The sequence below is a fragment of the Alosa pseudoharengus genome, unplaced genomic scaffold, assembly GCF_046254945.1.
Source record: "Alosa pseudoharengus isolate Yale_2024_CS ecotype anadromous, Long Island Sound unplaced genomic scaffold, YU_APseudo_1.1 YU_APseudo_1.1_scf_15, whole genome shotgun sequence".
NCBI classification, from domain to species: domain Eukaryota; kingdom Metazoa; phylum Chordata; class Actinopteri; order Clupeiformes; family Clupeidae; genus Alosa; species Alosa pseudoharengus.
In genome coordinates this window covers 6,295,885-6,310,884 of record NW_027468620.1, presented here as the reverse complement: position 1 = coordinate 6,310,884, position 15,000 = coordinate 6,295,885, and the positions used below count along the sequence as shown (strand labels likewise).

At 41.9% G+C, this 15,000-nt stretch overlaps 1 protein-coding gene across 3 annotated transcripts in view; it reads right to left on the bottom strand.

The window, feature by feature from the left end:
• Positions 1-15,000, bottom strand: part of LOC143124078 (cGMP-dependent protein kinase 1) — a 76,918-nt gene that overhangs the window by 29,575 nt on the left and 32,343 nt on the right. For all 3 annotated transcript variants that reach the window (XM_076285366.1, XM_076285365.1, XM_076285367.1), the window contains 2 exons: positions 6,477-6,582; positions 3,247-3,310 (listed from right to left, as the gene is read on the bottom strand). In XM_076285366.1, the coding sequence (XP_076141481.1) occupies positions 3,247-3,310; positions 6,477-6,582 (170 nt within the window). The remainder of the gene's footprint in view (positions 1-3,246; positions 3,311-6,476; positions 6,583-15,000) is intronic.

Genomic DNA, 15,000 nt, shown 5'->3' with positions numbered 1-15,000 from the left:
GCCATTGAACATGTATAACGGCATTATCCTGTAGCCCACTGAAAATTGCATTTTGTAAGAGCAATTGTGGGTTTTGTGTGTAGAGTTTTGAAAAATAGACACAGTTTTGAAAATGTGTGTAAACAGTTGCAAAAAACAGTAACCAATCTACCCTGTGGTGCCTTTAAAATGAACATGATAACGGCATTATCCCGTAGCCCACTGAAAACAATATTGGGGTCCAAGCAGAGCAGTCTTTGGCTGCTTATTACTGTAAAACAGCAGACAGCACACAGCAATGGGCCTCTCCAGAGGTAGACTATACAATTACACACAGGAAATTAACAGTGTGCTCATATGGCTAATATTATATAAAAAAAAAGCATCTAGTTTAATCCCACCATTCCCAAGCCATACAGACGCATGGAACTCATTGCACATTAATTAAACTGGGCCATCAACTGGGGGGCTTAATTATCTGAGGGCAAGGGTGCAGACAGCCGTTTTGAACCTCAAATGACAAAATTCAAAATAAGTCTGTTAGTCCATCTATGTCTGCCTGTCTCTCTGTCTTCTTGCTCTGTCTTTCTCTCACTTATCTTTATCTATCCATCACTCACTCCCTCTCTCCATCTCTATGTGAAGAACGATGAGTCATGCTCTGGCAGGTGGGACGTGGGACTCAGGAGAAGGTTATCACCAAAACGCACACCCAATGGAAATGGCTGACCCGCAACCCCCCAAGAACAATGCATTTTGGGAAAGGACCTCACATTTGGCGGTCAGGAGGAGATGTGTGATATTGGTGAGCTAATGGAGAGAAGAGCGGAGGGGAAATGGTGGCAGAGCCAAACCAAAATGAGTGATAGAGAGAAAAATAAGCAAAAGGGTAAGATGGAAAGTGAGTGAGTGTGTGTGTGTGAGAGAGAGAGAGAGAGAGAGAAAGAAAAGAGAAAATCAGTAGCAAAAAAGAAAGACAGAAACGTTTGCCAGGCAGACAAGTGTGCATCTCTGTCAGTCTGTCCGTTGCTGCGTGTCCATATGTCTGCCCTGCACTTTGTGACCGCATTCTCATTAGCAGTGCACTAAAACTCATTATTCTCATTAGCAATGCACTAAAACACATTATACAAAACACATTATTCTCATTAGCAGTGCACTAAAACTCATTATTCTCATTAGCAGTGCACTAAAACACATTATTCTCATTAGCAGTGCACTTAAACTCATTATACTCATTATTCTCATAGCAGTGCACTAAAACTCATTATTCTCATTAGCAGTGCACTTAAACTCATTATACTCATTATTCTCATAGCAGTGCACTAAAACACATTATTCTCATTCTCATTAGCAGTGCACTAAAACTCATTATTCTCATTAGCAGTGCACTAAAACACATCATTCTCATCTGGTTGCTGGACTCTGCTAGCTTCAGATAATGATAAACTCAGCCCCTCTCATAGGCCTGCTCATCATCGAGTCTGATCAGCACTGCACTACTCTGAGACTAGCTTCACTCCAGCTTCACATGGACTTTAACAAACACACACACACACACACACACACACACACACGCACACACACACACAAGCACAGACAGACATACATGCACACAGACAGACAGACAGACACACACACACACACATACAAAACATCAACCCATCATTCATTGAAATTGTATTCCATCTTGAAGATGTCTAATCAAAACAACATTCCTTTGAGATACAAATTGCAGACCACCAGGAAGACCAGGAACCACACACAGACAAACACACACACACACACACACACACACACACACACACACACACACACACACACACACACACACACACACACACACACACACACACACACACACACACACTAGGAGGACACAGAGCAAAGCCCAGCAGATCAACTTGTACCACAGCAGGCCTACAGAAATGATTATTACTAATGCAAATGATGGACTGATGTAACATCATAGTCATCAAGGCTCATATAAAAATAGAATGTAGCCTTGGCCTAAAGCAACCAGATGGTGGTGTGTCAGATGGTTGGCTGGTCTTAAGATACCATTGATGACACATAGTAAAAATACAAACACTGACTGTTCACATACAGAACCTTCAGTTGCAGATAGAATATGTTAGCATACATTAGAATAATTAACTATATTTGTACGGAAGCATGATCTAGAGGGGCAACTTCCTGTCATCATAATGCTACATTTTGCTGCATAATAAGCTATACTTCTCGACTCTCCCATATTCACTAAGTGACAATTTTTAAGGGAAGTGTTGTTTGAACATTACATACCATATTTTTGCTTTTAATGTCAATGATGGAGTGGGAAATGTGAGGTGTGGTCTCTCTCTCTCTCTCTCTCTCTGTCTCTCTCTCTCTCTCTCTCTCTCTCTCTCTCTCTCTGTCAGTCTCTCTCACACACACAGATCAGACACTGCATACTTGACAATTGTAAGAGACACCAACTTGAGAAAAACAATGTTTAGATACAGGCTTAGCAACCACAGCTTGGCAATAGAAACCGGCAGACGCAGGCAAACCTGGATGCCTAAAGAAAACAGACTTTGTGTGAACTGTGACAAAAAAAGAATTTGAGTCAGAATTACACTTCCTCACTAGCTGCCCAAACTACAAAGAAATACGCTCCAACTTCTATCCAAAATTTCAATCTATATATCCAAAATTCTTTGAGATCGAAGATCACAAGACAATTAGATATTTATTAGGAGAAGAGGAAGATTGTGCAATACTAGCTGCACATTACATACACAATACACAACTGTGACAGAAAGAGGAGGAGTGACCACTGAGCAACGCGCCCACACACACACACATACACACACACACACACACACACACACACACACACACACACACACACACACACAGTGTATTGATTATGTGTAAATGTTTGTAAGTATATGTTTGTTTACTTTTTTGTAATTATTATTATTCCTGTGAACGCTTTGGCAATGCATCATATGATTTGTCGTGCCAATAAAGCATATTTGAATTGAATTGAATTGAATTGACTGTCTTTGACAGACAGACAGGGACACAAACATTCACACACACACACACACACACACACACACACACACACAGACACAGACACACACACACACACACACACACACACACACACACACACACACAGACACACACACACACACACACACACACACACACACACACACACACACACAAACACACACAGAGACATCTCAGCACAGTGCATTACATTCTATGACTTACCTCCTCTAAGACATCACCTAATTTGCTGAGGATCTCCTCAGGGTGGCCTTGGAATGTGGGAACGCTGTGGGAGAGAGCACTGGATGTCAGACATATTTAAGACCAACCACACCAAAGCCACACACCACCCACACCATACCATTGCAGAAACAACAGACAACAAGAGCAGTTGGCACGAGAGGCAACTGCAGACCCTCGACTTATGGACACACACACACACACACACACACACACACACACACACACACACACACACAGATATACAGATGGACATACAGATCAACAGACAGATAGTGTGAGGGCAATTACAAAGGAAGCTGCAGATTTTAAATCCCTCCACCTGCTTCTGTCTCCTGATATAAATGTACAGTAATAGCTAGCTGGTACAGTAGCTACGCAGTATGTGCATTCAGTAAAACTCTGTCCCGAGAAAAAGGAATGCTAGCACCCATGGGTTTTAACTCTCTTTAGGAGACATGCTAGTGAGAAATGCTAGCACCCATGGGTTTTAGCTCTCTTTAGGAGACATGCTAGTGAGAAATGCTAGCACCCATGGGTTTTAGCTCTCTTTAGGAGACATGCTAGTGAGAAATGCTAGCACCCATGGGTTTTAGCTCCTTTGCTAGCATGCTCGCCCCCCAATCCAAGGTGCTGCAAGTAGCAGGTTCGAGTTTGGGTATAGGTGCAGGGCTGAACCACATGCTCGGTCAAACACAACACAGTTACATACACAAACAGACAGATCTCCGACCAGCCCCAGTAAGCCTGGAGCGAGATGGCCTGAAAGTGACCGGGGCGTAGGGGGTCAGGCCTCAGCTGGGGTCAGACCGGCTGCAGAGGTGTGCACTGGACCGTGTTTCTAAAAACACTATGCGCTTATCTCTGAGTAATATCACAGCATCACCCATCCGCTCACACACGCAAGCAGGGGCATGCAAATGACCTCTCCCTGCCCACTTTCTCTTCACTCTCTATGTGTCTCTCTTCTCTCTCTCACACACACACACACAAATACATAAACAAACACGCATAGACAACAACATACCTTCAACCCCCTACTCTCTCTCTCTCTCACACACACACACACACACACACACACAACCATACACTCTTGCATGCACATGCACACACAAACACACACACACTCAGACATATGCACAAACACACACACACTTTTACAATATTCTCCTTACTCCTTCCTCTCCTTGGTCTGTGAGAACATATATGCCACTTCCTGCTCTATCAGTAGGAAGCTCAGCAGAGTAGGCCTAAGCACAATGGAATGTTTCATATCCCCGCTGACTTGGGTTTTCATAACTGGCCAGATTCTATCAACATGGACCAAGGGCAGGATGGAGGAGCTTATACGCCTACACCCTCTCTTCCAATCAGAGCAGGATGTCAGGGCTTACGCCCAAACCCTTTCTTCCAATCAGGGCCTGACCTTGCGTAGAAGGTTCCACGGCCCAATTAAAGTTTCATCAAGTGAACAGATAATGAATTAATAATTAACGCTGAGACACACGTGAGGCCAGTTGCCATTTAAACCCTGTGGGAGCAGACATCACCTCACAGTCATCACACACACACACACATACACACACACACACACACACACACACTACATATGCTGCTTCCATTATTCCCCAAAGCAGTAAGGACAATTGTGACCCTTCTTGGCAGAAAAAAGAGGGCAAGTCAAGCCTCCAACTAGCCCCCGCACACCACAGCAGAGGAGAGGAAAGGTACACACACACACACACACACACACACACACACACACACACACACACACACACACACACACACACTGCTATACATATTTTTTTTATGTAAAGGTCTTGTTATGCTACTATGCTATTCTAATCACTTGCGTTTGCAACACGTAACAGACATGCTAATGAAGCAACTTTGAATATGAATTTGAATTTTAGAGCAGAGACAGAGAGAGACAGAGAGAGAGAGAGAGAGAATGAGAGAGAGAGAGAGAGAGAGAGAGAATGAGAGAGGTGTAATGTCTCTTGATGTAATTAATGCTTTTGCAACACTGTAAAACTTACAGTCATGCCAATAAAGCTCATTGAATTTAATTGAATTGAATTGAGAGAGAGAGAGAAGAAAGAGAGAGACAGAGAAAGAGATGGGGGGGACAGACAGAAAGGAGAGTGAGAGAAAGAGAGAGGATAGAGAAAGGCTCCCTTCCCCTTCGCTCCTTGCTATAGGAGCCATGCCTAAACCAGCTTGCTATAGGAGCCATGCCTAAACCAGCTTGCTATAGGAGCCATGCCTAAACCAGCTTGCTATAGGAGCCATGCCTAAACCAGCTTGACACTTACACTGAACAGACTTGCCATTCATTAATAATAATTATGCTGGAGAAGAACAAGGCCAAACAGACCAGTGAGAGAGCTACACAGAAGCCATTATATACTGTATGTGTAAGCCCATGTATGGAAGTGTGTGTGCGTGTGTATGTGTGTGTGTATGTGTGTGTGTGTGTGTGTGTGTGTGTGTGTGTGTGTGTGTGTGTGTGTGTGTGTGTGTGTGTGCGTGTGTATTATATACTGTATGCGTGAGCCCATATATGGAAGTGAGGGGCAGCTAAAGAGAGATGAATAGAGAGAAGAAAGAATGAGTGTGTGTGTGTGTGCGCGTGTGTGTGTGTGTGTGTGTGGTGTGTGAGAGAGAGTGTTTGTGTTTGGATAAGACAGAGAGGAAACAGAAGCTTTATGTCAGCGCTCTTCTAAAGGAAGTACTCAATTATGCAGCCGTATTTCTGTGTCTTTGATGGAGATTTCTTTCATCAAGCATGCGTGAGCCTGTGCGAGCCAAAGAATATAACACACAGCTTTTAATGTGGAACACACACACATACACACACACATAGAGAGAGAGAGAGAGAGAGAGAGAGAGAGAGAGAGAGAGAGACAGAAAGAGAGAGAGTACTCACTAGCATTATGCTAATCCCAGTATCAGAGAAGCACACAAAACAGAGTGTATGTGTCAAAGAGAAGTGAACTAGAAACAAGAGAACCTGAAGAAGAGAGAAAGAGAGAGAGAGAGAGAGAGAGAGAGAGAGAGAGAGAGAGAGAGAGAGAATTAATGTGTAAAGGACAGGGAAGGAGGAAGAGGTTGAAAGACAGGAGAGGAAAGGAGAGGAGAGGAGAGAAGAGGAGACGAGACAAGAGGAGAGGAGAAGAGAGAAGAGGAGAGGAGAGCGGAGGTCTCACCTTTTTAAGAACTCCATGTATTCTGAATGCTTGATGAGGCCTGTCCTCATCATGATTGTCTGGAAACATTGTCTGTCGATGGCCCACAGCTTCACCTTGACCAAAGCTGCGGAGGACAAGAAAACAGATAAAGTCACTCTGTGTGTGTGTGTTAGTGTGTGTGTGTGTGTGTGTGTGTGTGTGTGTGTGTGTGTGTGAGTGTGTGTGTCTGTGTGTGTGTGTGTGTGTGTGTGTGTGTGTGTGTGTGTGTGTGTGAAGTTCAATCAGGTATTTGTATTTGTCTGGGATTTAAGACTCTACCCCAGCTTTTTTATCTGCTTTAAACATTAAACACACACTTTCCTCACAAAAATTCAGGAGAGGAATTTTTAAAAGCAGACACTTTCATCCCCTATTTTCCTTATCTCTCTCCCCTCTCTCTCTCTCTCTCTCTCTCTCGCTCTCTCTCTCTCACACACACACTCTCTTTCCCTCCTCTCTCTCTCCCCTCTCTCTCTCTCACACACACACACTCTCTTTCCCTCCTCTCTCTCTCTCTCCATCTCTCACCCTTTTTTAAAAGTTGGTGAGAAGTCTACCTGTGTGCCCTCACACACACACACACACACACACACACACACACACACACACACACACACACACACACATAAATTAACACTGCAAAGCCTTTACCTTTAGTCAGCATATTAATACTGATATCAAACTTTTCAAAATACCACCTTGCAGCTTTTAAAAGCAACTACACATTCCTGCACTTCACAGAAACTTTCTAAGAGTGAATCTACACTTACACTGCCTGGTGAACTCCCAAATTGGACAAATACAAATGTACATTATCAAATAATGCAGATTAATCGATTCTGTATGACATTTGACCCCGAGCCATTGTAGTCAGTAACCATTAGACTGTAAAATGAAGGAGAGAGAAGAAAATGTGCTGCCTAGGTCATTGATTGGAACATTTACTTTTCAAAAAATATTGATAAGAATTGATAAAAATAAAGTGTTGATTAAAATAAAGTCCTCTGCAATGTATGTGATATTTAAGCACTTTTGAATTTATTTCCTCAGCATATTAGGTCATATCATAGATTATTATAGCCATTATTAAAATAATAATAAAAGAGTTTTTGAACTGTAATGTCACTAATGCTGATTATTCAATGATTCATTTGAATTTAAATATTTAAAATACTTAAATATACTAAAATACTTAAAAGACTAATTTTTTTAATCGATTGACAGCCCTAATTATAATAATTGATATCATATGAGCAAACTGAAACATTTTTATGGATCAAATGCCATAATCATAAACTAAACACTGGCAACCTTCAGGGTTCTGAGACGAACTTTGGAGCGACACTGAATTGGGTGGCCTCTCTTAGCATCGTAATGGGCCCTGGCAGGGTCATTACAGGCTTCCAGTTTCAGGATTCCAGCTGCTGTATCACAGCTGGACTCGACCCATTACAGTTTACCTGCAGCAGGGTACCACACGCAGACAGCTACATTAAAATCACTCTCTTTCATCTCCACCGTTTGACTCTGAGACTCACAAAGACTCCCATTGTCCAGATTTGGCTGCTAATGACGGCCCTAAAATGGCTAGCCTAGTAGCCACCCTGAGGGCACAGTTAGCCGCTCCAGTTTTCTCATGAAATGAGGTGTTGGCCTGGTGTCTGCATGTCCTGTTTTGTCAGATAACAAACGGAAATCAGTGTTATCGCTCACTGGTCCAGTCTTTCTAACCTTGAGAACAATACCTTTTTTAAGTTAGCGTCAGCCAGCTATCATTGCCTATTTTGAATCTGATGCCAATAAGGTTGCATCCCATAGGTTTGTTTCAATCAGGAGTGTGGCCAATCAACATAAGCTAGTTACTGGTCACACTGGTGTGTACAGCACAAATGATTGGCTCTTCATACTTTTGCTGAAACTGAGCACCATGAGAAAAGATGGTTGATTTCTTCACTTCCTCCACGGTCTCAATATGAGTAAGTGACAAACAAAGCCAGACAAACTCACAAACACAGAACTCCGAACACAACTCAGTAGGATAACATCATCATAATTCACTGAGACAATATCTTTAGCTTCAATATGAAGATTAGAAAGATATGAAGAAATAAAGACACTATTGACATACCGCATCTTAAAAAAAACAGTGGAAAATGGCAACAGGGATTAGGCCCTGAGTCCTACTGAGTAAGAGAACTCATTAGTTTGCCTCATTTCCTCTGCTGCTGAGCTGCCCACAGCAGGCCGCTACAGAACAAACATGAGTGTCCGCGATGTAAGATCTACTGTAATATATCTTATAATTCACCATAATAATTTATTAGCATAGATACACTCATATTTGAATGAAGGAACAAACCACTGTTTACTGAGAGTTAAGTGAATTGTTTGTTGACTCTGAGCTGAGTAGTACTGTGAACACAGCAATGTCCACAGGGTAGACTTTATAGCGACAGCTAAGCTCCTAGAGTCTAAAAATCAATTCACTATCAGGTCAAGGCAGTGGTATCCTTATTATCAAGTCGTTGATAACAGACATACAGACACATACAAACAAACAACTACACACACACACACACACACTAGCAATTAACATGGTCTCCTGACCAATATGAAACATATGCATTTGGATGACATGCCTGTTTTTGAGGAGTTCTGAGTTGTCCATTAGTAATGCTAGTCACCCTTTAGCATGGGTTGTTTTACACATGAAGTCCTCTGAGGATACCCATGCTTATTAAACACATACTACAATCTTATTGCTGCTTTATAATAACCCAAATGAATTGAGATTTTTGAATGGATTGAAAGTCAACGATTTACAATATATATCTATAACAACATCTTCTCTCTTGATCTTACCTTTTCTACCACATTTTTGCCGTCCTCTCTAGGCTACAATCTCTCTCTCTCTCTCTCTCTCTCTCTCTCTCTCTCTCTCTCTCTCTCTCTCTCTCTCTCTCTCTCTCAAATGTGTGTGTGCCTGTCAAAAAGCCAGTGTATTAGTGAATGTGTGTCTTACTAATCCTGTGATAATTAACAGTGCTGTTATCCTAAGCTTCTTTAGACTGACACTGACAAGCATACAGAATCTTAAAAGCTCAATGTGCACCACCCCCCAAACCCCAGTACATGTCAGTGTACATAAACACAAATTCATCTGCCTACCCATATACACACACTCATTTCATTACAATCTGAAGCTCCCTGAAGTTCCTAACCAAGACTGAAAGTTGTACAGAGGAGGTGGAGGAGGTTCAAATGCAAAACAATCTGATGATTGTTCAATGCTGTGCTGTTCCACCCACGTACACATGCACACAGCCCAAACAAGGAATACAACTCTGCATTTCCAACCACCTACACCATGCAAATACATAACAGAGCTCTGACTTCATTTATTTACCTTCTTACTGTAATACATTCTTCTCACCAAGCGTCCCTTGTCTGAAACTGACAAATGACTGTTGTCTGTACCACAGACGAAACCTGTTATTCTCTGGAAAGGCAACACTAGTTTCTAAAGATGCGGTCATATGCAGTCTGCAGCAATGCATAAAGCTATGATCACCCAGGTGCACATATATACCTGAGCCGATCAAACCACCATTTTAAAAAAATTTAGTAACCCTGTATGCCATGGTCAAGGCACATGAAAGGGCAATGACGCAGGAACATAGAAGTGTGGAACTTCAGGGTCAATCACTGCGTGGATGAGACTGCTGAAAGCATGACCAAAGGCTTGAACCGCCCACTGAGAGCTCACATGAGGCTAGAATGAGGCTGGAGCCCCATGGGAATCCATGCTGGTGTTCAGCTGATCGCACACAGACGTAACCACATAGGAGTGGGCCTTTTCAACACAGCCTTTTCAAGAGTGCAGTGACCCAGAAATGGCCCACACCGTGAAACAAGGACACACAGACATCATCTGGAGCAGGAAAACACTAAACCTTGATCATAGAGGACCAACCCCCAACAAAGGGTGGGTCTGAATCTACAAGCACTTTATGGAAACGTATGACTTGGAAGGGTAAGCATATCTGAACGGTGGATAAAGCAATTGTTTGATTAATGTTACCAGCACAAGCAAGTGAATTTCAAAAAATGGTGTAGGAGAGAGTTGATCTGCAAACAGAGTGCAAACCATGTTTGCAAATAATACAGGCTCACCAAGCAAGTGTGAAACCCCTTATAATCACTCCAGGCCCAGTGAGGTGTGGAAGCATGCTTCTTAGAAACATCCTGCTGCAGTCCAATTTAAATGAGATGGGTGTGCAACACATTACTCTTTTAAACAACAGATGCAGTGCACAGGGCATGACATGTTTTTGCCCTGAGAATACTGACAAGGCAAACTTTACTGAGACAATACATGTTGAGCATGCAGGACATGGTGATAAGGGGCATATGAAATGTTTATAAGGGGCATATAAAATAATGTGCATTTCTATTTTATATCTTATTCTTTCTTTTTTTATTAATCCATCTCCCTGCTGATCCACACCCACATGTCTGTGGATAAAGATGCATTATCATTTCAGCATCTCTGCTAATACTCATATCAATGATGACCATGCTGTTGATGCCTTTACGATCAACCAGAATGAAAATGAAAAAAGTTGAATTTCAACTTATGAAATTGGTAATGCAACACCGTGATGTTTTAAATTCTGAACAGGAACTTAATTTCATTTCAGTGTAAGGTCTTCATAGACGATGGTGTCAGTCATTCTGCAGGATGATTAAGATGTTGGAGGACAAGAAAAGGGGGAGAAGAAAAGAAAAAGAAGAAGAAAGGAGAGACAGGATCTTTGACTGAATAAAGCTGAATGAGGTCCTTTGTGAAGCACTGATGAAACAGCTTCCTCTGGGACATTTTGGCAGTGATATTTAAATGAAGCTTTAGCTATTGCTCATAATCTCACACAAACACACAAGAAAATCTCACATAAATACACACAAACAAATGGACGGACACACACACACACACACACACACATGAGAACACACACACACATGTGCACGCACCTGCAAACACACACACACACCCCCACACACAGTCTTTCAGAACAAATTGTGTGGGAATAACATTCAATCAAAGCCCATTCACATTCATATAAACAAATCTGAAAGAAGGCCCTCTCACAATCAGATGCAATAATTAAAGAAGCAACACAAGACCAGTAAATGTGTTTCTAGAAAGTAATCTAAATAATCTAATGAGCATGCAAGCATCAATGTGTTCGCTTGTTTGCATATGAGTGAGTTTGTGTGTGAGTGTGTGTGTGTGTGTGTGTGTGTGTGTGTGTGTGTGTGCGCGTGCACGTGCATGCGTGTGTGTCCTCTCTTTAAGTGCTTTACTCTCTCATTGCAAAAAAGGGAGGATAGGAGCCCTCGTGCAACAGCAGCAAAAACAGCTAGTTCAGAATGTTATCCTCAAACTAAAAGTGCATTACTGTAATATGTTGATAAGATATGAAAGTTTATAAGTTGAAAAGTTTTCAAGTGGGATCATTTCAAATTTATATTACTGTAATCAGGGCTCGAATTACATGGGAGCCAGAGGGAGCCGAGCTCCCGAGTGAGAACTGGCTCCCATGAAAGCAACAAAGTAAAAACCTGAGGGGGTCTCTCATATCTGAAGGTGTCTGGCATTGTAATTTAATATTAAACAACCGCTCATTATCCATCCCTGTGCGATCTCTTACCATTAAAGATGTTAAATTAAAATATAGACTACTACGGGACGTAGACCTACACTACGCTCTTGAACGCAGCATGACACTTCACCACCACACCACTAGACTATATGAGCAAACCATATCGATTTGACAGCACTTGCAAATCTGAAGAAGTCACCCTGCTTTGATGTGAGTGTTTTGTCTATTTGCATAGGCGTTCATTGGGCTAGCCTACATGGTTTGATACATGCTGAAAAGTCTTGTTTGCTGTTGAACTTGCACTTCACCTATTCTATGTTGATTTACAAAGCCATAAATTATGGCCCATAATGCAGCCTACAATGATTGTGTTGTCTGATGATCTAGCTATCCTCTGACATTCAGAGCTCTGGAAAGTTCTCAGCTATTTTGAAACACCTGTTAGCAATCTCTGATGTCCGAATATTCAATGGCTACCCGAAAATATCTCAGTGCAAACTCCAAAATTGTTCGTCTATTAATTTTCCACGGTTCAACACATTCTAAATACTAGAACATAGTTTGGCTGGCTTTATTCATTTCTGCCAGTTAGTGCTTTTTCCCCTGTGTATAAGTTACACTACATGCATTATTGTGTTTGACACTGAGGATAGCCTATCTGAGACGGTGGTCTGGTTTAAATGAGTTACGTTGTGAAATTGAGAATGGCACAGACTAAATCGTTTAGTCTATTTCTTTGTATTGTGAAATTGAAATGAGATATGGACTATTACAATCAATAATATGTTGAAATTAATTAAAAGTAATCAATTTCTATGAAAAATCTATGTCTGTTGTGTGCGTGTGTCAAGGTAAAGCCTAGGCCTACCGTGCACATATACTGTACTGCGCAAAAGCGCCACTTGCGCCTAGGCTATTTCATTGTATCGCCTTGTTAGGCTATGCGCGGGGTGTGCCAACTTTTTATGAGATAGAGAGACCCCCTTAAAGACAAAAAGATAATTCGAGCCCTGACTGTAATGTTCCAATCCTCTGTCAGAAAACAAGTTTGACTGCATTGGCTGCTTGCTACACTCAATGAACTTCAAATGACACCTCACACACACACACACACACACACACACACACACACACACACACACACACACACACACACACACACACACACATCATCATCATCCTCATCATCATCCAGCAGACTGTCTAACTGACCTTGACCAGGAGTAAGGTCAGTGAGATCCTCTTTTTCTCTCTAAACTGAAGACACTGTCTTAAAAATAGGCGCCATCACACACACACACAAACAAACACATAACTGGCCTCAAGTCTTAGGACACTGTGATCTTTCAACCCAGCATATCCTCAAGACCCGTTTGGGAGTGTGTTGCTATGGCAGCAAAATGGAGGTAGCACTGCTCTCTCAATTCAATCAAGAACACAAAGCTTCCTGGCCCCAAACCAGCCTGCCAGAGTGTAAAATAGACCTAGGATCTCTGTGAGCGCAGTTATGAATGTTTTTGCCACTGAAGTGCACATGACTGGTACAAAAACACAATGGAATGGTAACGTTATGGAAACTATCTAAAAGCATGAGTAAATAAACCAAATACTGCTAACATTCTAAAGACACACAACAGAAATTGATGGTAAAATCAGAAATCAGAAAAGAAGCTGGAAAACCTAGAAACAAGCACACTAGAATATCAACCCAAAAGATAAAAAGAAAAAAACATAGCAAGTGTGCAATAGTGTAATATCAAGAATTCCGGTTGCACACTGCCAATGTCAGGGACTTCATTCTCCGTATAATAAGTCAGAGTAGCATCAGAATTAGGTTGAAGCCGATTTGTTAAAGAAACCATATGTAAGAATTGTATTTCAATTAATCATAAAATGGCCCTGATATGTCACTAGACATTAAGAAATCATGTTCATTTCAAATACTTATATCACTGACAACAGTAGTACGGCCAGGATATTGGCCTGATGCGCCACCCTCCACCTCTCTACTAATCACGAAGTCAGTAGTGTTTCGGCATCTGGGTTGGCAACCTCGAGTCAGGGGGAGGGGGAGGGGATACACCACTCTACAGTAATTTGAAAGTGATTGCAGTATCAGTTTTTGCGACAATCTTACATATGGTTCCTTTAAGGTACAAGAAGTGCATTGTGTTGTGTGGCTTTATTCTCAACAGAGATAACTCCCCTGTCCTTGGAACCAAACCACTTTGTACATCTAACATGCAATCTTAAGTTCCATCAGCTATTCAAGGCCTCCCAGAGTCCAGGCAAGTACAGGCAAATGTAATCCTGTAATCTGCCTGTGCACACACACACACACACACACACACACACACACACACACACACACACACCGGACCAAAACACACCGTCTCGCGAGACTCACTAACGAGGGAGTGTTTAAATGTGTTGTAAGTGCACCACGTCTAACTCCTTTTGGGGCGTGCTTCTGTCTTTTTTTTCTCCATGTGTACGCATCTTTATATTGATGTATTTATTTGCCTGATGTTTTTATCCAGAGCGACTTACAGATGTCATTCCCTGGAGCAACTCAGGGTTAAGAGCACAAGTTGCTCAAGGGCACAACGGTGACAGCTGGGAATCCAACTTTCCAACTCTTTTCAGGCCATAACATGCAAACCCAGCTACTTAGCCAGTATACTATCACCACCATGCAGACATCTTCTCTTATTTTTTTCTCACTATGGCTTTGCATGCTTGAGTCATCAGTTATCCAAACAATAAATCTACAACTTAAACTTACAGGAACTCAGCAGCGGATGCTGAAATCTTGTTGATTTTTTGCTTCCCCATAAAAA